Below are 22,982 nucleotides of genomic sequence, written 5' to 3'. Positions count from 1 at the left end.
TTATAGTTAGAGATGCTTAAGGGGAGTGGCCTGGAGCGTCTGTGAATGTGTGAGTTGTAGCCTACAGTAGCTCCTTGCCAATGTTCTTATTTAGTATGTGTCCATCCCATTCAATAAATGTCTGGACATGTATCGCAACTGGGGCTCTTCTTTGCCCTCATCTGAGGGTATCACAATTTTCCAAAACATGACACGGGGATAAAAACAGTCTCGTGATAAGAATGGAAAAAAGACGCTTACCTGAAAGACTTGTGCTCCATTTTGCTTACCTGGTCATCCAAGTCGTCCAAAGGTTGCAGATCTTAAAATGTGTTTTTAATTGTGACTCTTACACATATTTAAGCATTGACATATTAAAAAAAATATTTCAATTAAAAAAAACATCTGCACAAGAAATATACTATCGTGAAACAAAAAGGTTGGTTATATTTTCTATTGATATATGTTCATCTGCAAAACAAAATGAAAACATTTTTACATTTCAAACCACAGAGCAAGTTACGGCAAAAAAAAAAATCAAATTGTGAAAGCCAAATAGTTATGGGTATGATTTTTTTTAATTGTTTCAATACACAAGCAAATCTGTCTGCACAATCATGAAGTAGATGAAAAGCAGATAAAACAATCATTTGTACACATATGTTACAATACAAACTGTGTGCGGCTCCTCGCTTGCTAAAGCAATATGCGTGACGCAGGAAGGTATTGCTTTTCGTATAGTACAGCTAATTACAGTTCATATTATATGGAAAGGAAAAAGAGACCGGGGGGAATAACTTATTTAAATATCAATTACATATATAGAATGTACATTGCATTTCATATATGTAATCAAGACGGCGCAAAGTGGGAGCGATAAGGGAGGGGGAAAAAATGTTTATTCCTCTTTTAATTACACTTGCTGTTCATTAAGGAGCCACCAAAACCTTTTGCAAAAATGTCGCAGCTAGACTAAGTCACCCTCTAAAGTGCATTTACAGTGTCAGTATCTTTATTTTTTTAACTAATCATTTGTCTCGCCTTGAACACAGCACCACATTTGAAACATCCTCTTCATGAAGAGATTAAAAAAAAAAAAACGCGATTCACTCACTTTATCCCTGATTTTTTTTTTGTAGCTTTCCATCTGATGTTTTGTTTTTGTGACTATGTGTATAACTATATGTTTAAATTATACTGGCAAACATGTTTGAAATACAGCGGAACCTCCAAAGTTCAAGACAATTTCTTCAAATAATCAGTCGATTTTATTTTCTTTTTCACTATTTATATTATAAAATGAAACGCGATGCTTACCCGACCCAACCTTTTTTTGTCACTGAGGCACGATCTTCTGCTTGCATGCGAAAAAGCAAAAGAACAAGCAAAATTGGGGGGAAAAAAGCAGAGTTTGTTAAATTGGTTGCCTGATTTAAAAAAAAAAATTGCAAAGCAGTTGTGCACAAATAGATTTTAAACCATCAAACAAACTATTGTCTTAATAGAGAGTGAGAAAGAGAGAAACGATTTATTTTGAAAATTACAAATGATATTTACAAACTAAGTATTGATAAAAGTACAAATTACACAATGCAATGTGTGATTTAATTACAAATGTTAAAAAATGCATAGTATATATATTTTTTGAAAAGTATGTTGCCAAAATATTCTAATTGTAATGTGACCTAAAATGTTGCTCGTCAGGGTGAGTCGACTTTAGAGGTTCCACTGTGTACAAAATAGTGCTTTGTTCCAAACATCAGCTGTCTCTTTGGATGTTGTTACTAAGATATTAAAAAAAAAGTGTGTTTACTCAGTAAAAATCAAACATATTACCGTTGCGAAATTGAAATAAATGGGTTGTATTCGCCACAAGGTCGGGGGGGTTGGGGAGAATAAGGCCATGCCCTGCATTTATTGTATCATCAAACCTATCCATTCATTAGGCTAAGGATATGGTGTTAAAAAAAAAAATTAAAAAGGGGTTGGATATGTCGGGAATGCTGATTGGTCACGTGACCCGACGGCGACGGAACAAAAATGAAGCTATAATACAGAAACACAGTTTCATCAAAGTAAGCCACGTGCCACTTGTTGGTGTGCATGGAGTGCGTCGTGACGCACGAGTTCTTAGCCACGCGAGAACGAGAGTCACTTTCGGTGGAGTGAAATAAAACGACCCGCAAAAAAAGTGAAAATCGGCCCTTCGGATGAAATTTCAGGATGAGCCTGAAATGCACGAGAGTTGAACAATTTGAATTTTGGAAGAGGCAACAGTTCAGTGTATATGAAATCCGACCATCAAGTTGAATGTTTGGTGAGTGATGTACCCCCCCCCCCAAAAAAACAACTTTTCACAAGCCAAACACTTGTGAAGCGTCCACAAAATGGTGGTGTGCTATCTTACGCAAAGGCAGTCTTTCGTTGAACAAATGGGGGAGTCGTGGGGGGGCGGTGTCTACACCTCACAGCAACTTTTGAGTGGCTTTTGTGTGGGTGTTTACTCTTACTCTTTACGAGAAGGCATCCTTCTAACAGCAAAAAAATTGATTTCAAATTCCCGGCGACATGAGAAAAACTTGCTGGAAAAGCGTCCTGGCAAACAGGAAGTACTCCAGTGCCGACCGTCAATATTTTGAAGTGGACCTGACGGCGGCGAGGCGGATTCACGCATCCCGCCGCTCGGCGGCAATCCGGGCCTCGCCGACCAAGCGGCGGGCGTGCGCGTGGTTGCGCACGCCCGCCTCCCAGGCGGCGCTCTCCGTCAGCGAGGCCACACCGCTCAGCGAGTCCACGCCGGCCGACGCCAGGGCGGAGGCGTACATGGGCAGGCCGATGGACACCAGCCAGTCCGAGACGGTACTGACGGAGCCCGACGGCGCCGGTCTCCGGCATATCTCGGTCAGGCCGCCCGAGGGGATCTGTAGACACAAAAATCCCGATCAGGCAATGTTTTTTGATGAACAGAGTTCAAAGACCCCTTAAAGTGTCTTTAGAGATTCGAGAGTATTTTTCAGTTTTCCAGATTTTTGTGTGACTCACGGTTAGCTAGCATGCTATGCCTGCAACGTGAAAAGGCATAGTCTGCTGAGAGTACCGTACAGTTAAATAAGGCAAATAAGAGTGATGAGGGGAAATTACGTCATATTAAAAACAAAAAAGTGATAGTCAATGCGGATGCGGCCTTCGGGGTGGTGTGGCCGCTTTAGAACGCCTCATTGTTGGCTGAGAGTGTGTGTATGTCATGCAGAGAAAGCCGAAGACCGAGGAAGGAGAAGGAAACTTCTTTTTTTTACACTTGACAGCCTAACGACAAAAAAAAAGAAAATTCTTTCTCGCTTGAGAAATTGTAGCTGTGCATCCTTACGGCCATGCGGTGTTGTTTGCGCAGCTCTCGGACTCTAAGCTGGTCCATGGTGGAGGCCACGTCTTTGACGGGCTGCTGCAAGTCTTCCGAGTAGCGCTGCATCAGAGGCCGGGGGACGCCGCAGCGGCCGTGCTGCGGGTAAACAACACATGACAGATAATTACTGAAGAAAACATTGTCTCATGCATCTTCTATTTACATTATCACAATCGGTATGTAAATGAAATGACTTCCTACAGGGACTCTGGTTTTGGTTGGCAAACATGGAGCGTGTTGAGAAAATGTTTTGAAAGGACTGGAAGGGAGGGAGAGCCAAAACACAAATAAATAACACTCTCCCGGACGAGTTGAAAGATCCCAGGAAATTGACAAAATGACCTGAAAACGGGACCTTGAACCAAAATGACAAAATCTCCTTTTGGGCAGAGGCTTTAAGACTTTTTTTTGGGTCCATTTAGTTGATGATCGACGTACCTAGCAAAGGTCATGTTGCTTAGCAAAACTGGCTCTTGAGATTTGAGAGTTTCACAGTCAGTCATAAAACTTTGTCACCTTGCACCACCCACAAACAATAACAAGAAATGTTTTCAGTGGTTCCACTCATGTTCGACATGCCGACCAAATCTTGTGGTGCTCAGTGAAATTGGCTTTCAAGGCTGGATTTTCTTGGAAGGACCCCCGAGAACTGTTGAAACAACACTCAAGTGGGCCCGGCCTTCAATACCAAATTTTCTTTTGCCGTGTTTGTTTTTGGGACTTTTTTTGTGGTTCCATTTGCGATAGACGTGCCAACCAAATTTGACAGCATTCGATGGCTGCATTTTCATGGGAGGATCCCTTGAACAGTCCAAATTGACCCTAAAATGGCCGGTTCTCATTCAGTGACGGTATGAATGTGCGTGCGTATGGTTGTTTGTCTCTATATGTGCCCTGTGACGGACTGGCGACCAGTTTGGGGGGGTGGTCTCGTTCGGGCTACCTTGTCTGAGTACGGCTCCTCCGTGAGATCGATGCCCTCGGCCTCCAGCCTTTGCTCCAGCAATGTGAGCAGGTCAGGACTCATCTTGGAATGGGACGCCTTCCTCGTCACGGCCACTTTGCCGCCCAGGTCGGAGAGCCACGGGGGGGCCACCGATGCGCCGGCGTCCTCCACAGAGGAGTTGCGGGGGCTGCTAGGAGTGCTGGGGATCTTGGCGGGAAGGGGCGGGGCCGGACCGGTCGCGCAACGTGTCACGGGACTGCTCGGGTGGGAACGTGTGAGCGAGTGCGTCGGGGAAGGGGCGGGGGAGGGTGAAGAGGGCACGGAGAGTGGGGGGTGGCAGACCCCATTCGCGAGTCTTTCTCTGGACTTCTTGGCGGGAACGGGAGGTGGTACGGGCGGTTTTTTGGCATGAGTCCGTGTGAGCCTCGCACCATCGCTTGCGTTGGACTCAGGGGGACTCGGGGCTCGGGTTGTGGGACAAGGGGGCCTCAGAGGCAGTTGCGAGGGTACGGGTGGTCTGTCGAGTCTTGGTTTTGGACTCACCGGTGGACTTGCAGTACAAGCTGGGGAACTCTCCCTAACGGGCCTACTCGGGTCCAACCTGGGCTCGTCTTTCGTTAGTTTCACCTCCTCATTCTCGTCCGCCCTCTGCTCCCAGTGCAGGTCTCCCAGGGAGCGGGAGCGTTTCCAGGACCCGGCGGGCTGGAAGGTTTCGTCCAGGTCCTCGCAGCTACGACTGGCTGGGATGGGGGAACGTCGATGTGCTTTGCAGCGCCCCAGCAGGTTGAAGCCCTTCAGGGAGGGCTTGACAAACAGGTTCTTGGGGAACTTGGAGCGTTGGTTCTTAGCGTTCTGCTGCAAAGCCTCACTGGAGACGGTCATAGGAAGAGTCGGATAGTCCGGAGATTGGCCGGCGGAAGAGCGCTCCGAGCAGGAAGCCTTCTTGCTCTTCCCTGCAAAATCAAAACAGTCGCACTTATTTTGAAGAACGTCAACGTTTTACTGTAATAAGAGAGGATAGGTTCAAAAGTAGCAAAATCGCAATGCATTCGCAACTCATTCACTCCCAAAGACGTTTTTAAACGTCTTTTCAGACTTGGTCTAGAATTGGCTTGGTACTGAATGAGTTAACTGTGTCTCAATATAAAATAAGATTAGCTGAGCTTTTTTTTTTCCTTTTGTGGAAATACGAGGTAATGGCATCAAGCATGGTAGAATGAAAAGCGGAAGCAACTTACCATCTCGTCCTCTGATTTACAAAGCATGATGGGTGAAGCGGGTGAGAACGGCCACATTAAAATTTCAATGGGGATGGACAGAGAAAATTTCGGCGGATGGAATGCGATGGAACGTCGCCGCGGCAACCAAAAATGTCGGCAAAAGGTCGTGAAATCTAAAATGACGACATTCAATCGAACGGTAATGCTTATTGATCCATCGGGAACAAAGATGGCGACATTTTGACGCGTGGTGATTTATCAAATACGTCAATGTCGGTTCGATGCCGCTTGTAACGGAGTTGAAATGCTTACATTTCATGGCGAAAACATAAAAAGTATACATTCGTTTCGTTGCCACACATTGGCAACAAAAAAAAAACAGTTGACTCAAAGTTGTACATGAGATTAAAGGCGCCATTTATGAGAATTAAGTTATGGGTAAAGATAAATAAAAAGCACACTGTGGATCCCTGAACCTGGAAAAGCACATGCAGAAAGTGCTAAATGTTGTCTAAACAAGCAGGAGAAGTTGATGAACGGTTGAAAGAGGCGTGAATTGGTGAAAAGGAAAACAAGAGACGACAGAAAAAGCAAGCAGTGCTATCTTTATTGGGTTTTTTTTGTTTTTTTTGGTGGGGCGGATCGGGAGTTTTTGTTTGTTATGGTTCCTTTTTTAAAAATAATTCAGTCTCTATCATGTGGCCACTTCCCAACCACCCCTACCATACACTTGCACGCGCACACCCACACAAAGTTCGGCCCAGTATTTACACCGGAAAACCAGCAATCAGAAAGGAGGAGTGGTTTTTGACAGAGCAGTGATTTATGGGTTATAGATGTTAAAAATACGCGGGAGGAGGACGAACGAGCACTCCCAAAAACGAAGATCCCATCAAATGCCATCAAAGCTTAGCAGTACAGCGCATTCCCGCCGTGTTTCGGCACACACGGTGCGAGTCGGTTGCTGTTGCGCAATGCGGTCTTCTTTGGAAAGAGCCAATCGCGTCACTGCATCTTAATCACGTCGCTGTACTCTGCCTTGCTTAGCAGAAATATTCGTAATCGTCCCCGTTGTACACCGTCATCAATGTGGAATCCACAGGTGGGGTTTGAGCTTGGAATCCTTCGATTGGCAGCGAGTTTGTTCTGGTGAGAACACTTGTCGTGTGCATTGGGGAGGCTCTCTCCCTTTGGCCGTGGGCTCCCAGCACTGTGGGGTAGACCAGGTTTAGTGGTCTGGGGCCGGGCTCCTTCCCAATTACATGCCGACTTCGGTACTGATGGCACAGAAGGCCTACAAGGACGGAAAGAGTGATGAAGCGAGGGAGAGGAGAGGGAAAAGTGTGTCATCAGGCGGGGTCTCCAGAGCTGGGGTTCCCAAACTGCGGCTCGGGGGGAATTAAACGGGAAGAATTTCTATTGGGTCGCTCAGTAAATTGAGATTGATTCATGTTTGTTCTTGTCGAGGATTATTATAGAGGTGCAATCAATTTATTTAATGGAGGATGATCGTTTCATCATCCAGAGAAATAATGTGCAGTTTTTAACATAGGGACGGAAATTAAACCTTTAAAAAAAAAATATATATATATATATATATATACAGTATATTATTCAAGTAATCGTGATGAAGCCCTCCAATTATATTATTTAAAACAATACCATTTAAGTACAAAAGCAAGAAAACGTGACATAACTTTTGACATAATTTGAGAAAAACAGTAAATAAGTCGCAATTTTCCGAGAAGGCACTTTAACTATTAGAAACATTTTTTTTTCAATGGGGGAAGAATACAAAAAATTTTTTAAAAAAAAGTCCAGAGGGAAAAAAATCGTAACTTCCACAAACAGTTATGGAAACATTATAAAAAAATTAACATTTATTAATATTAAAAAAAATTAACACCATCATATGAGGTGAAAAAAGTTTGGGCTTCATGAGCGAAGACCTTTCGGAGAAAAACAAATTTTCTCAGGAAAAATTTTTTAAAATACAAAGAAATCTATTTTTTAATCAACAATGTCAACATTTCGACAAATATGAGCGAGGAAACTGGACTAGCCGCAATAAAACCACGCAAGCAGCGGGAGAACATGCGAACTCCACACAGGAAGGCAGGAATCATAGATTCGAACCCTCAACCTCACAACAGTGAAGCGACTGCGCTCACCACTTCCAGCATGCGACTAAAATCATCGAAGAAAAAAAAACTAAACCGAATAACTCTTAAATTTCATGTTCATGTCCAATATATGTTATTGGACTGGTGACCTACTTTCGTAAATGTGCCTTTTTTGTTGTTGTTGTCGAGTCGAAACAGTTTGGGAAAGCCAGCTGTGGAGGGACAAATGTGGGAGGCGGCAGGATAGACCGAGTGGCTACAAAAAGCAAGAAAAGCTGCTTGATGATCAGACAGCGCTCCAGAAGATTGTGATGGGTGGGGTTAGAAATGCAGAAGCGTGAAGAGATGCAGCTCAGACGTTGCCACCGCGAGACCAAAACCCAGTCAAGCCAACATTACCGTTCTCCAAGTTCTCGTTGCTCTCGTAGCAACCCGAGTCCCGAGGGGAGTCTCCGATCAGGCCCAGGCCCTCAGACAGCAACTTCTCCTGAGAGCTCGACAGGCCGCTGCGCTCTGGATCGCTGCTGCCTGGAGATGAGAGAAGAAAAAAATAAGTGTTTTGCACTTTTCTTCACATAGTGGTTGCCCACCGATTGTTGACAGTGAGTAGAGATTTGTTCCAATACAAATCACAGATGCTTGAAGGTAGTTGCTGGAAACGTAAAAAAGACGAAGAACTGTGGGGTTTAACGTCTTCATCATTTCCATTTTTCAGATTTTTTATTTTTTTTTGGGTGGCTAAAAGGTGATGTGTCAGCAACTGTGGCCACTTTAGAGTGCCACGTTATTATTGGCTGTGAGTGTGCAGACGTCATGCAAAGGAGGAAGAGCAAGGAGAGTCGATTTTTTAAAAAATTCTCTTTATATATATATATATATATATATATATATATAAAAAAAAAAAGTCAGACTTGAAAGTCAGGGTGAGTGAGGCACACGGGGCTTGGGCAGGCTCTTGGAGTGCCTCGTTGTCATATGTGGTTGCACACAAGTCATCCAGAGAAGGCGGAAATAGTGAAGGGGACAAAAAGAATAGTGAAATGTGACTTTTAAATTTGGAGAGGACAGCAGCTTTACTTCAGAGTGCCAAATTCTTGTGGCTCTCAGCACCCGGATTAAAGCAGATTTTACATGATGCGGAGATGATTCCCCAAACACCGAGCATTCAATTGAGCGTGACCCGATCTTAAACGCGAGACGATAACGTCATTCGCGATTCCTTACTGTCGTATTCCTGCAGCAGCTCCACGGCTGTGAGCAACACGGCTCTGTGTTGGGGGTCTTTGATGTTCAACTCGTCCAGGTCCTCCTCTTCCAGCAGCTTGAACGTGTCCAAGTCCTCGTAGCCGTTGAACAGGAAAGTGGGCATGTGCTCCTGGGTTGGAACATAAAAGAGACTTGACATGATTTCCCCTTTATGATTTTTCACCTTCTGGTAGTATTAATCGAATCTAAATAATGCCGTACACGCGGTATGTTTCTTTTCCCACAATAATGGGACAAGATACGATAACCATTTCAGATGTCCTGGAAAAAAAAAGAAACATTTCATGGCCCAACATGAGCTGGAAATGTTATGTGTGACCTGCAAAGTATGTTAACACGCGGCTGGTTTGTAGGCCCGACTCACCTTTTCGAGGCCTCTGTGTCGGTTTGGACAGAAGAAGGAAGTGCGGTTGTGACCGAGTGGGTGTCAATGTTTACGCGATCGCGTAGCCTGTAATTTCCCGCGCTAAATTTAGCTGCGCTCGTCTGTAATTTCTTTCAATGTATCCGGAACAATGTTTGCGTTTAAGGATTTGTTCTCGTGAACCGTTTTGAGGACGCCGCGACGATGCCATGTCAAATATTTAGGAAGACTATTTGGTGAGGTTTGGCAAGCGGGTGCATTCCCCACCTTGAGGTTAATACGTTCCAACAGCTCCTCCACAGACGTCGGCTTGGGTGGTCGGCCCTTCCGCCGCCGCCGCAGTGGACGTTTGGGCTTCTCCTCTTCCTCGCACAGAACGTCCACGTAGATGAACTTGAAGGTGCCCACCTTGTTGTTGAGCAGGCCCATCCAGGTGCCCATGGGCGGCTTGCTGATAATGTCAATCACGTCGCCGCGCTGCAGGAAGAGAACGTCAATCACGGTCGTTGCAAAGAAATTTCGAACGTGGTTAAAAATTGCCATCGGCTAACAATGAAACCTAGAAAAGTATTGACTGGGGGGGGGGGGGAGTTTCACCTTCAGTTTGAGGGAGTCTGAGTCGTAGGGGCTCGGCGTGAAGTCCGTGTGCACTCGCGCCCGGCCGCAGAAAGGTCCTCGGTAAGGCGGCTCCTCGTCGTCGCCATCCTCCGATTTCACGCTTTCTCTGTTGCTGGCTGAGGAGTCGGTGGTGCTCACCGTCTGCCCGCCTGGACACCAGCGCGGGAATTAATTTCGCGAAAATGATTGTGCATTTATTTATTAGCACAAAATGATCTGTAAATGTGACCGCGAAAAAAAAAAAAAAAAAAGAACAAAAAACGTTTCATTTCTTGAGTCAAGATGAAACTGTTTTAAGTACCCTATTGGCCCGAATATAAGACGGTGTTTTTTGCATTGAAATAAGACCGAAAAAGTGGGGGTCGTCTTATATTCAGGGTCTAGAAGTTATACCCATTCACGACGCTAGATGGCGCCAGATATTATTGAAGCGAATGCTGAACTTGACTCCCCAGGGCAAAGTGAACCTCTGTCACCAAGAATAAAAATCAAAATAGCGGTAGCACGAAGAATAAAAATAAAAAATAGCGGTAAGAAAGAAAAGAGAAGAAAATAACAGAAGAGATAACAGAAAATGGAGCAACGAAGCGACAATCTGGAGAAAAGTGGGTCGAAGATTGGCCAGGTTAACCGGTAGCTGAGGAGAAGTTATGGTGTAAACTTCAAGATGCTTTTTCTCTTAAACATATTGTTATAATCATTTGTTTCAGATGTACTGTAATTATTTTCTGTATAACAATTAATTTGGTGTTCAAAAAGTTTTTTTTCAAACTTGAGTTTGAGTTTCAAAAAAAAGAGGGGGTCGTCTCATAATCAGGGCCGTCTTATATTCAGGCCAATACGGTACTTGTGACACCTCTTCACTGTTTTTAAAAGAGCTCCTCAACACGTCCCACTCTCGGACTCCTTTTCCCTCCATAATCACGACCGTATGTTTGTCATTGCGCCTGCATGTTCCAAACAGCATGACGCTGGCCGCACCGACCCAAACTTAAATCCAAGTTTGGAAAATAGTGAGTGTTTGATCACATGCGTGTGACAGGAAGGACAGGTTGAAGTGCTCCCGTGTTGTAAGTGGACAAAACGACATGAGAGGTCAGGCCGTTGTCCAAAAGCGACAAGCGCTCTGCGGTGGCTTGTTTGAGGCACCCGCTCGGATTGCCGCAAAATGGCAACAATGAATTAAGTGTGCAAGGTAACGATCAAAGCGCTAACTTGAAAGTAAACAACTTACTCATTGAGCTTTGTCCGCTCAGTGAACTTCGGAGACTTTCCACTGAGCCGCCTGCCTTGAGTTTGGGCTTCTCCAGAGAGTCGCTGTCAGGCTGAGGGGACTGCGGCGAACCAGGTGTTCCATCCGGACTCGACTGGAAGGCAAAAGATATGCCGAGGCAGGGAGGAGAAGGGAAAAAGGCACATTCATTATGTGCTACAAACCATTTTTGATTTAAAATATGTGATTCGTCTTTCGAGAGGCATTGCGATTTTTTAAAATACTTCCATCGCAGGATTTCATAGGCCCGTAAAAATGACATTTTTGTCTGTATTGTAAACAAATGACATCACTGCAATATGGCAGGGCCCGATTGAAAACAGAGGTTTGCTTCCGTGATGCACTAGGGGGCACTGTAGGCCACAAAACACAAACCGTTTGGCCATTGTGATCCCATTTCTTTCAATTTTTTTTTGTGTTTTGTTTAACAGGCAACAGCTGTATGACGCAGGCCTGGAAATGTGTTGTGATGACCACCGCCACGGACAGATGCTTTGGCCGCTGTGTGACGGGGCTTGGAGAGCGCAGGCCACCGCTGGAGCGGATGACAACGGCGAGCGAACTTTGGAACCCGACGAAGGAGCACTGTGAGCGCGCTCGTTTGACTGGTTCCTTGAGAGCAACTCCCGAGGGAGACTTGCGTCACTCGAATGGGCTCAGCGCGAAGCACACACCCAACACAAAGCGGATCCCGTGGTGACAATCCCCACGAATGTTTCCGAGCACTGTTTATGCTGTAACCAACACAAATACTCCCACCCACCCACACAGTTTGCGGGCTAATGATGTGGCCAACACACCATAACATCCTGCGAATTGTTAGGCTCTTTCTTTGTATAGAAACTAACTATACTTGATATCTATATTTTTTAAACCTAATCTTGAAATGACTTGGATGAATGTCCGCCCAACCTGTTCGGAGAACGAGCTGCTGTACTTCTTGGACATGCGCTTCCTCATGGTCTCCTTGACCGACTTCACCTTCTTGCCCAGCGAGATCCGGGAAGTCGCGGGGGACTTGACCACCTCTCTATAGATTGCCTCCTGCTCTTTATTCTGCCAAATTAGGAATGTAGAAATATTGAAGAAACCCCAAGCAGCGTTTCCTTCACTATTTTGTCAGTGTGCACTTTACCTGAGCATCTGAGCCTGCGTTGAGCACATGGAGGGATCGGTTGGACAGGTCGAAGCCGCCGAAGCTGCATGTTCTCTGCGAAAAAAAGGGGGGGGGCATAGCCAAAAGACAATCAGCCGCACTTTCAACCGGTTCCTCATTTGCGCCGGGCGATGAGATTTGAGGGCGGGACATGAGACACGGCAAATGGAGGACGGTGATGGAACATGTGATGTGCTTCTTCTCTCCGAATCTCAAAGCCAATGAGCTGTTTTATGGAGGCTAAAAAGCGTGAAATTCCGTTGCAACATGTGGCTCAAAGAGGAGTTTCTCTTGATGTGGCCACATAAAATCCTCCAAGGATTCAAGGCGCATTTTGGGTGCCCTCGGCTGGTGGAGCCTTCATTGCGTGACATGCACAAAGATCGGGGCTTGCGGATGCAAACAAACACACGCACACAGAGTCAACTATGTGTTAGCCTGAGCAGAAACATTCCGAGCTGTTTCTGATGAGGCGCCGGGGGGGGGGGCTTTCTCACTCTCAACATTAATGGAACAGAAACTATGAAATGACAGGATAACGTGGAGATTCACTCTTATCACTTATCTGTCTTCTTTTTTTAATGGTGTCTCCCAAAGCTGCGAGGACACACACGTGCACATCAAAGTTCAACTTCTAAAATGACCCCAGCTTAATCTGAGCATAAACTCCAGCATGAAGATCCTTCAAAAGAGATACGGGCTTCCTGCACATTCAGCGTCCACAGCTGCAGGCCACATTGCAGCTTTTCCAGTGAAGGTTTTTTTTTTTTTTCTTTTTTTTGCAGAATAAATTCATTTGAAGCGGCGTCCAAGAATAATGTGATGGCCATGCTCGGTGAAATGGACATGCACCCAAGATTAAAAAAAAAAAAAAAAGTATTTCGGAGATAATTACAAGGAACAGAAAACATCCATCAAAAAATGAAGAGAGGCACGGGCCCCCATTGAAAAAATTAAAATTAAAAAAAGCTGCAACAGAAAAAAGTGGAGCCCAAAAAGTTGTCTGGATGAGAACGACCTCACTGGTACACAACAGGATTCAGGTAGCATCGAAGCTGCAGGATAGCCCCCCCACCTCACTCCACTGAATGTAACCTGCACTGCGTACACCGTTAAGACCACTGAGTTGTTCAAAGTACACGACTAACAAGACATCGCTTCACTACTCAAGTGCAGCTTCAGCAAAGTACATCTCTCAGACCAGTCTGTGTCGGAATTCGTCATTTACACAGAAAACCTGTTCAACCGCTAACGTGATCCTTTCATTTTGAGTTAGCACGCTATGAAGCCGAAAGACATTTTACCCGCAGGCCAATCCAAGTGATCTGGCAAGAGGCTGTGAAAGCTACAGTGGAATCTCTAAAGTCAAACCTTTGACAAAATGACAAAGCTGTACATTGGGAATGTATTTTTTTTTCTTATAAGTGGACAAAAATGGAATATGTCCTATTCCGGTACAATAAGATATTCGGTCTGCTTTCATGAAACACTCCAGAATTCATATATTTACTTTTGGGAGGTTGAAATCTGAGTGGACATTATTTAGATAAACTATTGCTTCGAACGATTAATCTATGATCAAAATAGTTGTCAATTAATTTCATGATTAACTTTTTTTAATTCTAAGATTGTACGATGGCGCTACATTTTCCCCCTCCTCATTTCTGTGTAGATTAAGCCCTGCTTCACACAAGCAAAAACGTAATTGATGAACCAAAAGTTAGTCATTGAAAATAGACACCACAAGATGGCGCCAATCACTTTTCGATTGAACCTGACAATGGCCTGCCTGAAGAAGTTCCTCATCTTGTTTCAACGTAGTTCTTTGGCACCAAAAGATGGTATCAAAGCAATAGTATTATTAGACAGGGCACAAATTCAATAAAGAAATTAGTTTTGAGCAAATAATGGGGGATAGTTGACCCTCACCCACCCTCCCAAAAATTGTAAAGTATGCAGAGGAACATTGTACTGTAGTTCTCATGGGAAAAATGTTTCAAAAGAAGAAATAGTTTTTCACCTTAGGGGTTCCACTGTGTTCCATAATTATCCACATGCTTCCAAAACCAACACCGACTGTATTTTATGGAAACATTTCAGACTCTGGATCCTTCCCGTACCCGCTAGTTTTGGCTAAAAGCTATTCTGCAGCTTTGACGCACGCCGAGTCCCGCTCGAACGAGGCGGCCGACTTGAACCTCTCGGTCTGAACTCACAGACTTCTGCTGGATGCGTAAGAGCACGCGCTTGGTGCAGCGGTCCACGCTGGCCGCCCACTTCCTGTCCGCCTCGCGGTCCTCCTCCAACAGACAGCGCCGCTCAGCTCGGCTGAGGGTGACCGGGCGGACCAGCTGGGCCCAGTTGAGGTGACCGTACAGGCTCCGCTCTACCACGTAGGTGATGTTCAGCTCACTGACTGCGCCGCGACCCCTCAGCCGGCGGGAGGGGAACACCCAGCCCCCTCCCGGGCCGAAACCTTTTGATTTGGCTACGTGGCCGCTGCGGGTGGGGGAGGACGGGGTGACGCACACGGGGGAAGCCGGGGTCTTGGTGTTGCGCGAACGCTGGTACAGAAGGTGTTTGGTGGAGTACGAGTAGTTTGGATCGGGCTTTCTGAGCGTCCAGCTGCCGTGGTGCCGTTTGGCAGTGGGATATTTGGGGCTGCCTTGAGAGCGGTCATCGTCCAGGGGGATGATGCGGCGAGATTGGGCTTTGGGGCGGGGTTTGGTGAGGCCGTAAAAGGCGTACAGGGCCTCGTTGTTACTTACCCCGTGGGAGATGGAGCTCAGGGCCTTCCGCATCTCGCCGTCGGTGGTGGAGCGCGACAACTTCCCTTCGTCGTCCAATCCGCAGCCATCCAGCTCCGAGAAGGAGGAGCCGCTACCTCCGACGCCGGGGACCGAGCCGACCGGGGTTCTCCTGGGCGGGCGGATGAGGCCCTGTGTGCTGGAAGACTTGCTGAAGGTCTTCACCAGACGGTGTCCGGACCAGGTGTCCAAGCTACTGGAGGACGGCGAGGTGGTCAGGCTGTCCGTGTCTCCGTCCACGGAGAGCTGATCCTGGCTGAGGGAGGCCTCCTGGGGCAACGAGTGCTTTTTCAGGACCCCCGTGTACAACGCCGCTTTGTCGTCACAGGTCAACTCTACGTTGAGGAAATCTGACAACAGAACAGAAATATCAACTGGTGGAAGATTTATCCAGCTTTGTTTTTCCAAGACAGCTGGCTGACATCTCCCAGATGCTTCCCGTTTTAACGGTTTACGAACCTTCCGATCCATGCTTCTTGCACTCCTCCACCTTAATGAGTTTTTTCCTGACCCGCCGGGTGGAATTAACCAGCTTGTGGAGGCGCTTGAACTTCACCGAATCCTCCGATTGCTCGTCGTCGGACTGTTCGCGAGATTGCTGTAATAAAGAGAGAGGGAGGGTGAGGAAGCGGGTTGACGTTCCGCCGGACGCCAGTGTTCTTAAGTAGGCCCGATCAACGGAGCGCTGAAGAATGCAGCAACAGCAATAAATGGAAAGGGGATAAAAAAAAGAAAAAATAAATCACAAACGCACAAGAATGTGCCAATAAAACAGCTCAGTGAGACCGATAGATTTTGTGATGCTTGCATGCCATCAATGGGAACATTGTTGAAGATGGGAGTCAAATTTAGTGCGGTGAGAAATGGAGGCCAGACACTGCGGAGACAACAATTAATTCACCACAAAATGGACCGCGGCACAGCGAACGGACCCGACATGAATCAGGAGCACCATCAGCGAGGCTGTCGCCTTTGGGAGGCGATTTACTCTTGGGGAGTGTGGGGGGCGAGGGGGTGCAAGGACACTCCATTTTGCGTGACAACACCCAATGTTGTTTTCGCTCTCCATTTATGGCCGTCGCATTTAAATGCTTTGGTGAAAAGGAAAAGAGATGCTCAGTGAGGCCAGTCTCAGACTTAAAAAAAAAAAATCCATCCCAAAAGCATCATAACTAAGGAAACGGCTATTGAAACAACAAAAAAAAGCCTTTTGGTCATCATGATCGCTTATTATTTTCAATGCCGCCGATCCTGTTTTTTTTTTTTATACTACCGATTCAATCAGGTGATTTTGAACAAGCGAGAAAGGACAAAGAACCAGTATTGCAAAACAGTCAATACAACAGTAAATTACTCATCCGATCAATCGGCTATCGGAATATAATTCTGCCAAATATCTGAATTGGCAGTGGGCTTCAATGAAAAAAATTTAATCGGGCGGGATCGACCAAATTGTTAAGAAAAACTATGTTCTTAGTTTTATTTTGAAATTAGCACACACTTCCTATTTATTTCCTGTAAGAATTTTGAGGTCTGCAATCATTGCTCCCCGTTTTTTTTTTTTTTTTTTTTTTGCTGCCATCTATTCTAATATGGTTCCAGTGCTAAACAACATGCAGGATCCGTCCAACAACATATCCAAATGATCCGAACTTAAAAAATGAAGAGCCACAAAATTGTTGGTGATTTATCAACAACCATCCCGTGCTCTTTTGTGAGGGCAAAGATGAGCGCCCGAGCACTGGCATAATTGCTGCCTGGCAAAAGAGAGCGCCGTTCCAGCTTCATTTGTTTCCAATGGTCTCCGTGGCAACGTCGCACAAAGAGCAACACACGCACGCTCAATCGCGCGCAACGCGAGACAGAGCGAGCCTGTCCGAGTCCCGCCAAGTAATACTGCTCGAAGCTGACGAGCCATAAAGAAATAGCTTAATTGCTTTATTTTTCTCTCTCTCTCTCTCTCCACCATCCCTCATTTTTGACCACAAGCTTGGCTCGGCGGCAGCTGACAGAGCAACGATGATGTAAACAACTGTGGCTTGGAAGGCGCTCGCAAGCGCGCACACGTGATGTTTGGTAAATACCGGATGGCATCGCATCACCTAAGCGACATTCCAATTTTCCGACGCCTCCGAGCGCTGTCTAGTAAAACCCGATTCACCTCGGACAAGTTCGAAAACACATCCATCAGCAGTCCCTCCTTTTTGCTCCAACGCACACGCCGACATTTAACCTTTCGCAAAACACACAAAACCAAAAGTCCGGCGTTTCTGTTTTGCAAACCACACAATTCTTGCTGAGGTCTTCAACTTGGACGCCCCCCACCCAGAGCCGTAACATAAGATCTGGCCTTTATCCGCCTTTCGCCGTTTACAGAGAACCCAGCCAGAGCGCGTTACTAACTGTCGGCATCTGAACACAGCAATGGACGGAGGCGATTGCTTTCTCCGAGTCTCGTCAAAATAAAATGTCATCGCAGAACACATTGCACAAAGGCATCTATCTTCCGACCTCTGTTCCAGTTCAGAATATTCCCATGCAGTTGTGTGTGTAGATGAGGACATGAAAACTCACTCAAGTCTCTTCTGCGGTAGACTACCCAAGCAAAGCACCGCAAATAAACGACACGCGGAAAGAAAGCCGGGAACCAAAATGGGACTGAAAAAGCAAAAGCAATCTCCATTCACGATGACATCCGCTGACGCGGCTGACTGATACTCACCAGTTTTGCTCTGCCTTTCGAGGCTTCGCACGCCACGATTACAATCCACACCCCGCGCAGTCACACGCGCAAATGCAAGGTCCAAAATCGTATCCGAGAGCTCGTTTGCACGCTGGCGCGCGTACAGACCAGAACTAGATTCCGCTCGGGGATAAGGGGCGGTCGGGGAAGTGCCATGAGGCACTCGGAGAAGAGAAATGCGTGTGTTGTGCACAGAGAACAATCCCGGCGTTTGAGCACCCCCCGTGACCCTGCCTTGGCCCCCACCTCCCTAATGGCCCATCCTGGAATGTGTGGCTCAGATGGCCAAAAAGGAAGACGGACGGACGGGGCCATGAGCGAAGACGGCATGAATGCAGATTTATGACAGAGCGTGTCATTCCGTAGCCTAATGACTTGAGAAACAAGCGCGCACTGTGCAGACGTGTCTACATATAGAGCGCGCAGTCACAGACGATTGTTGGGAATGACCTTAATCCCATTCAAGCGGCGGTTGACATCACAGAGCCCCCCCGGAAAGAAACTAACTCTTCCTTTGCTTCTCAAAAATCAATCGGGTTGCAGACAGTAAATGAGATGATTCCAGCAGAGGGGTTTTTTGGTGCAGAGGAACTTAACTCATTCACTCCCAAAGACGTTTTTAAACGTCTTTTCAGACTTGTTCTAGAATTGGCTGGCACTGAATGAGTTAAGGACCGACACCGAGCACATGTGAGAGATTGAGAGCCGATTTATTTTCACTTCCCGTGCTTGTGATTGCCAAGTGTCTAAAACCCATGCCTTCTTTATTTTCCCCATTTCCTCCTTATGCACAAACTATTAGTTGAGGCCATCAAAATAAAACAAGGAATCAAATGATTTACCTTTTCGACAAGAAGCTAAAAGAAGCCGCTGGCTTGGAGTCACGTGAATGGGATCAGATGTCACTCCGTGTTTTCAACGAGCGTCAGAAAATAGAAACGTTACTGATGTGGAACTTGGATTTGGGAATTAACACACATCCTGTTGCAAAAAGTGGGTCGGCGCGCCGGGCTAAATTGCACGTTTCGCCCATATGATACCATACTGCGTGAGGCTAATGAAAATCAGCTGTGACCTAGATGAGAAATGAGGAAAGCCAACCAAGGCGGACGCGTGCAGAAAAGAAGACAATTCCGAATGAGTAACAGTTAAAAAGTCCACATTGTTCTGTGGCTTGGGCGGTTTCAGTCCACCAACTGAAAATCCAATTCACTAGTTGGTGGTTCCATCAAAGCAGGACAGTTCAAGCCTGATCCGATCCGGCTTGCAGGGTGTAAAGTCCAGAATTCTCATTCTCAGTAAGACATCCTGCCAAATAGCTTCTCTGCTTCACTCACGCGGACGAACTCCCAAGTCTGCGTTTCGACTCCACTGGCAACGGTTTCTGCTCACCGGGCATACCACCACCACCACCACCACCCTCGCTCTCTGTTTCTTGTCCGTATCGTGCCCGTTGCTCATCCTTCATGAAGCAACAGCTAGCACGCAAATAACACAAAGTTAGCCTATTCCCGAGGTTTCATTCCCACGCCTATTTGCTAGCGTAGCATCAGAGTGGACATTCCGATGCTCATCACCTCAGAAGCCACAAATGATTCTCCAGAGACCATAAATAAGATATTGTCGTCACCCTGATGGATGAAAAATGCCAAAGTAACCAACATGCGTTGGCAAAACCTTACACCAAGATGGAGCATGACATTTTTATAAATGACATGGTGGACAGAAGCTACGGTTCAAACAAATAGGACACAGTTGCCAAGTGGGGGAGCAGTGTAGGAAAAAGGGGAGACTGACAGTAGGAAGAAGAGCGCCGGCAAGACGGAAGCGGAGACATTTTTGGGGGGTGGGGTTGGTTTTGGTCGTACTATCTTTAAAAAACAACAACATGCAGTGGAATCAAAATCCTTTATCTCCTTGGCTGTTCAACATACTGGAAGAGTAGTTGAGGAGAGAACGTGTTTTTTTTCGGGGGGGGGGGGGGTGAAGGGAGCGAATGGCAGGTGGGGGTGTACTTACGTTGCAGTTTGAGGACTGGTTTGGACCGGCTGCAGATCCGTCAGTCCACTCTGCAGTGTCAGTACTGCCGGACTGTCTGTTGCGCTCATACTCCTTCAGCTACGTGGAGGAAAAAGAGTTAAGAGAGGCGGGGGGGGGGGGGGGGGGGTGCACACTCTCACCGAGCTCTTCGTGCGCTCCCCGATGCAGCTGCAGCGCGCATTCAAAGCGATGTAGTGGTCAGTAATTATGCTCCTTGGCCAAATGACTGATCGGAGCGGGATTTTTTTTACTTAAAAATTGGACGCTTGAGCTCTTCTGAGTCAACGTACGACTGTTCAAAAGTCTTTCACACCGATGCGGTTTACGAGATGCCGGAAAAGCGACTGTTAAGATGCTACTTGCTAGGTTATGGTTAAGCTACACTGGGTAAAGCTGAAAGAATGAAGGAAGCTTTTCCAGCGCTAACATGGAGTGCAGCATGAAAGGTTTCCTGATGTTTTGCATTCTTGATTCCTTCCTTTATGTCATGAATGATTTTTGCTCCACGTACAGCACTTTGTATACAGTGGTGGTTGTTTTAAAGTGCTCTAGAAATATAGTTGAGCTGAGATAAAATGTTCAAATGTGCAGAGAGCAAGAGCGAGGTCTACGCTTTGCTTTGCGACATCCTAGTTCTCGTACCCCGTCATTAAATCGGAACTCAAACAAAATGGCGGCCAAGGACCTTTGCACAGTACTGTCACCTTGACTACATTTCTCATTTCTTTATGCATTTCGCTAAGGCGACGCTGCTGGTTGATTGGGCAGCGGTTCTACGAGGACGCACGATCCACAAAGTTCGCTCATTGATTGGTTGAATGTCTTCATGTCAGCCAATAGAGAAATTGAAGAGAAAGTTGAGGAGCCACTTTGTGGACAGCAAATCCAGCCAGTGGTCGAGGTGCCCATGAGCAAGGCATTTGAGGTGGTGAGTGACAGGAGGAAGGGAAGGAAAGGGAGGATAGAAATCGGGGCGGGGGTGGGGGGGAGGGGACTCGTCAATCATTGACGTTCGCGTCAATCAAAAGGGAGGGGAAGCCAAATGACAATCCACCATGTCGAGCAACTGAGAGCAAGCCATCAAAGTTCTCCACCTCATCATATGGTACACCAAGTTCTGCACAGGTACACTCCTAAAAATCACCCCCCACCTCAAAATAACCCGCCCACACCAAAAACAAACAAAAATCCTTCATAGTGGTGTGGAGTTTGTGTGTGCATAAAAAGGAAAAGTTAGCAACGCGTGGCTTTCATTTGGGTTAGTAACAAGGAGTCATCTTAGTCAGCTGGTAGTTCAGATCAAGTCTGCTTTTAAAGGGCGGAGGCGACAGGACGCTCTTCAAGAGTCCCTACCCGAGCCAGCGCTTCTTCCACGGTGATCATCTTCTCTTTCACCATCATCATCAGCTGGATTCGCTCCTCGTCGCTCATGGTGATCTCACTGGCCACGTAGCCAATGTCCTCACCTGAAGGAAGAGGAACCATCGAAAATGGCTTAAGATCCAAAGCAGGGAAAAAAAAAAAGCACACAAACCTTTGGAAGTCTGTCGCACGACCGCCTTGTGTTGAGGCTTGCGGAAATTCTGCCAGAACGACTTGTTCTTCTTCTTGTTGTCCCATTTCCCTAAAGAGAGGACATTTTTGGGGAGGGTTCATAGAAGATTCTAATTCCAAACAGTTTCTTAAACAGGGCAGGCTGAAATCCATTACCTCCAGATCCATCTTCAGAGCTGGATTTGTGCAGCGACAACCTGGGGGTAAACAAGTGAAGCTTAGTGTCAATTATTTTACATCAATTAGAGCATTAAACATGGCACAGAGTGCAAGCAAGTGGTTTATTCCATTTGCCTGCAGCATAACAGCAAAATGCTGCCCCACCAACTCTGGCCTCCACTAATTGACCCAAGTCTGCTGACCTCAGAATCCTTCCTCCGTCGCGGAAACAGCAATTTACATGCCAACCCAGTACCAAACGCGAGTCAATTTGACATGCGGGTCTACAAAGTCCACCCCCCCCCAAAAAAAACCCTGCCCTACCAACGGAACGATCGTGCAATCATTTTGTCAACGGGGCTCCCAAAACAATCCAGTCTCCAAAACACTGCTGACACACAATCATTTTTAGCTAGGCAGGATTTCCAAGACATTTCCCAGAAGTTCCAAGTTTTCCGGAACATCATACCATGCAATTTGTTGTTTTAGCAGTGGTGTAATTGACACATAACTATAATGTCATTCAGTTGACCACCAACATTGCTGAACTGAACCCCCCCACCCTCGAAGCGGAGTGGATTGTTGGCTTATTTATTAATTTCTTGGTTTAAATATTCACATATATTCAGGAACTGCACCTGTTGGAAGTTGCTGACCTTCATTAAATTTCATGGGGAATTCGGTATCACTATTTATACCATCCTTGAGTGTTTTGAAAGGCGCTTATAAATGAAATGTATTATTATTATTATTAAAAACGGAAAAAAGTAACAGAATTCTGGACAAATTAGTTGCAGGCTCTTTGCATACAAGTAATTGCAGTTCTGTCGCCTGACCACATGATGGCAGAAGTGGTTCTCAATTAGAAGTGCTGCGGCCAGCCAGGAGGAGGGGAAGAGAGTGGAGACGCGGAGCAAAAATATGGAAGAAAAAGGGGAAAGGAGGACAGTAAGAGGGAGCAAAAAAAATCAAAAGAAGGCAGAATCAGCCTGTTTGCGTTTCCACTTCCCTTCGTCGGTCACAAGCATAAAACGGGAGGGGGGGGGGCATGTTACGACATGGAAAGCACTAAGCAGAAAAAAAGTCCTGAAATGTCTACAAACTATCCAAAGTCATCAAAATTAAGGGAGAAGAATAAAAACGGAGCAGCACACGAAAGCCTTTTTCCACCATTGAATGGCTGCAAGTTTGACGACTGTTTGAAGCGATGTGAAGCAGTGGCATCATCGTTAGAAATATTTCTCCACCTTAAAAGCGGGCCTCGGATCTGCTTCCGATGTTTCAAAAAGTATTTTTCAAGCCGCCGCTACATTTTCCATAGATGAACATAA

General features: G+C 46.1%; 1 protein-coding gene across 8 annotated transcripts in view; it reads right to left on the bottom strand.

The window, feature by feature from the left end:
• Positions 1-2,499: 2,499 nt before the first annotated feature.
• sash1a (SAM and SH3 domain containing 1a) overlaps positions 2,500-22,982 on the bottom strand; it is a 107,698-nt gene continuing 87,215 nt past the window's right edge. For 4 of the 8 annotated variants that reach the window (XM_052052870.1, XM_052052875.1, XM_052052872.1 and 1 more), the window contains exons 5-20: positions 21,649-21,689; positions 21,473-21,562; positions 21,292-21,404; positions 19,918-20,016; positions 15,615-15,753; positions 14,565-15,505; positions 12,328-12,402; positions 12,105-12,248; positions 11,154-11,286; positions 9,899-10,068; positions 9,569-9,778; positions 8,896-9,046; positions 8,071-8,199; positions 4,326-5,281; positions 3,347-3,478; positions 2,500-2,900 (exon numbers count right to left, since the gene is read on the bottom strand). In XM_052052870.1, the coding sequence (XP_051908830.1) occupies positions 2,646-2,900; positions 3,347-3,478; positions 4,326-5,281; positions 8,071-8,199; positions 8,896-9,046; positions 9,569-9,778; positions 9,899-10,068; positions 11,154-11,286; positions 12,105-12,248; positions 12,328-12,402; positions 14,565-15,505; positions 15,615-15,753; positions 19,918-20,016; positions 21,292-21,404; positions 21,473-21,562; positions 21,649-21,689 (3,778 nt within the window). In that variant the 3' untranslated portion in view covers positions 2,500-2,645. Of the gene's footprint in view, positions 2,901-3,346; positions 3,479-4,325; positions 5,282-6,139; positions 6,843-8,070; positions 8,200-8,895; positions 9,047-9,568; positions 9,779-9,898; positions 10,069-11,153; positions 11,287-12,104; positions 12,249-12,327; positions 12,403-14,564; positions 15,506-15,614; positions 15,754-19,917; positions 20,017-21,291; positions 21,405-21,472; positions 21,563-21,648; positions 21,690-22,982 lie in introns of those variants that run through there. The other 4 variants (XM_052052873.1, XM_052052877.1, XM_052052871.1 and 1 more) reach the window with 3 other exon arrangements.

This window comes from Hippocampus zosterae, chromosome 19, assembly GCF_025434085.1.
Source record: "Hippocampus zosterae strain Florida chromosome 19, ASM2543408v3, whole genome shotgun sequence".
In the NCBI taxonomy this organism is placed as follows: Eukaryota; Metazoa; Chordata; class Actinopteri; order Syngnathiformes; family Syngnathidae; genus Hippocampus; species Hippocampus zosterae.
Note: the sequence above shows the minus strand (reverse complement) of the source record. Positions and strands in the feature narration are given on the sequence as shown.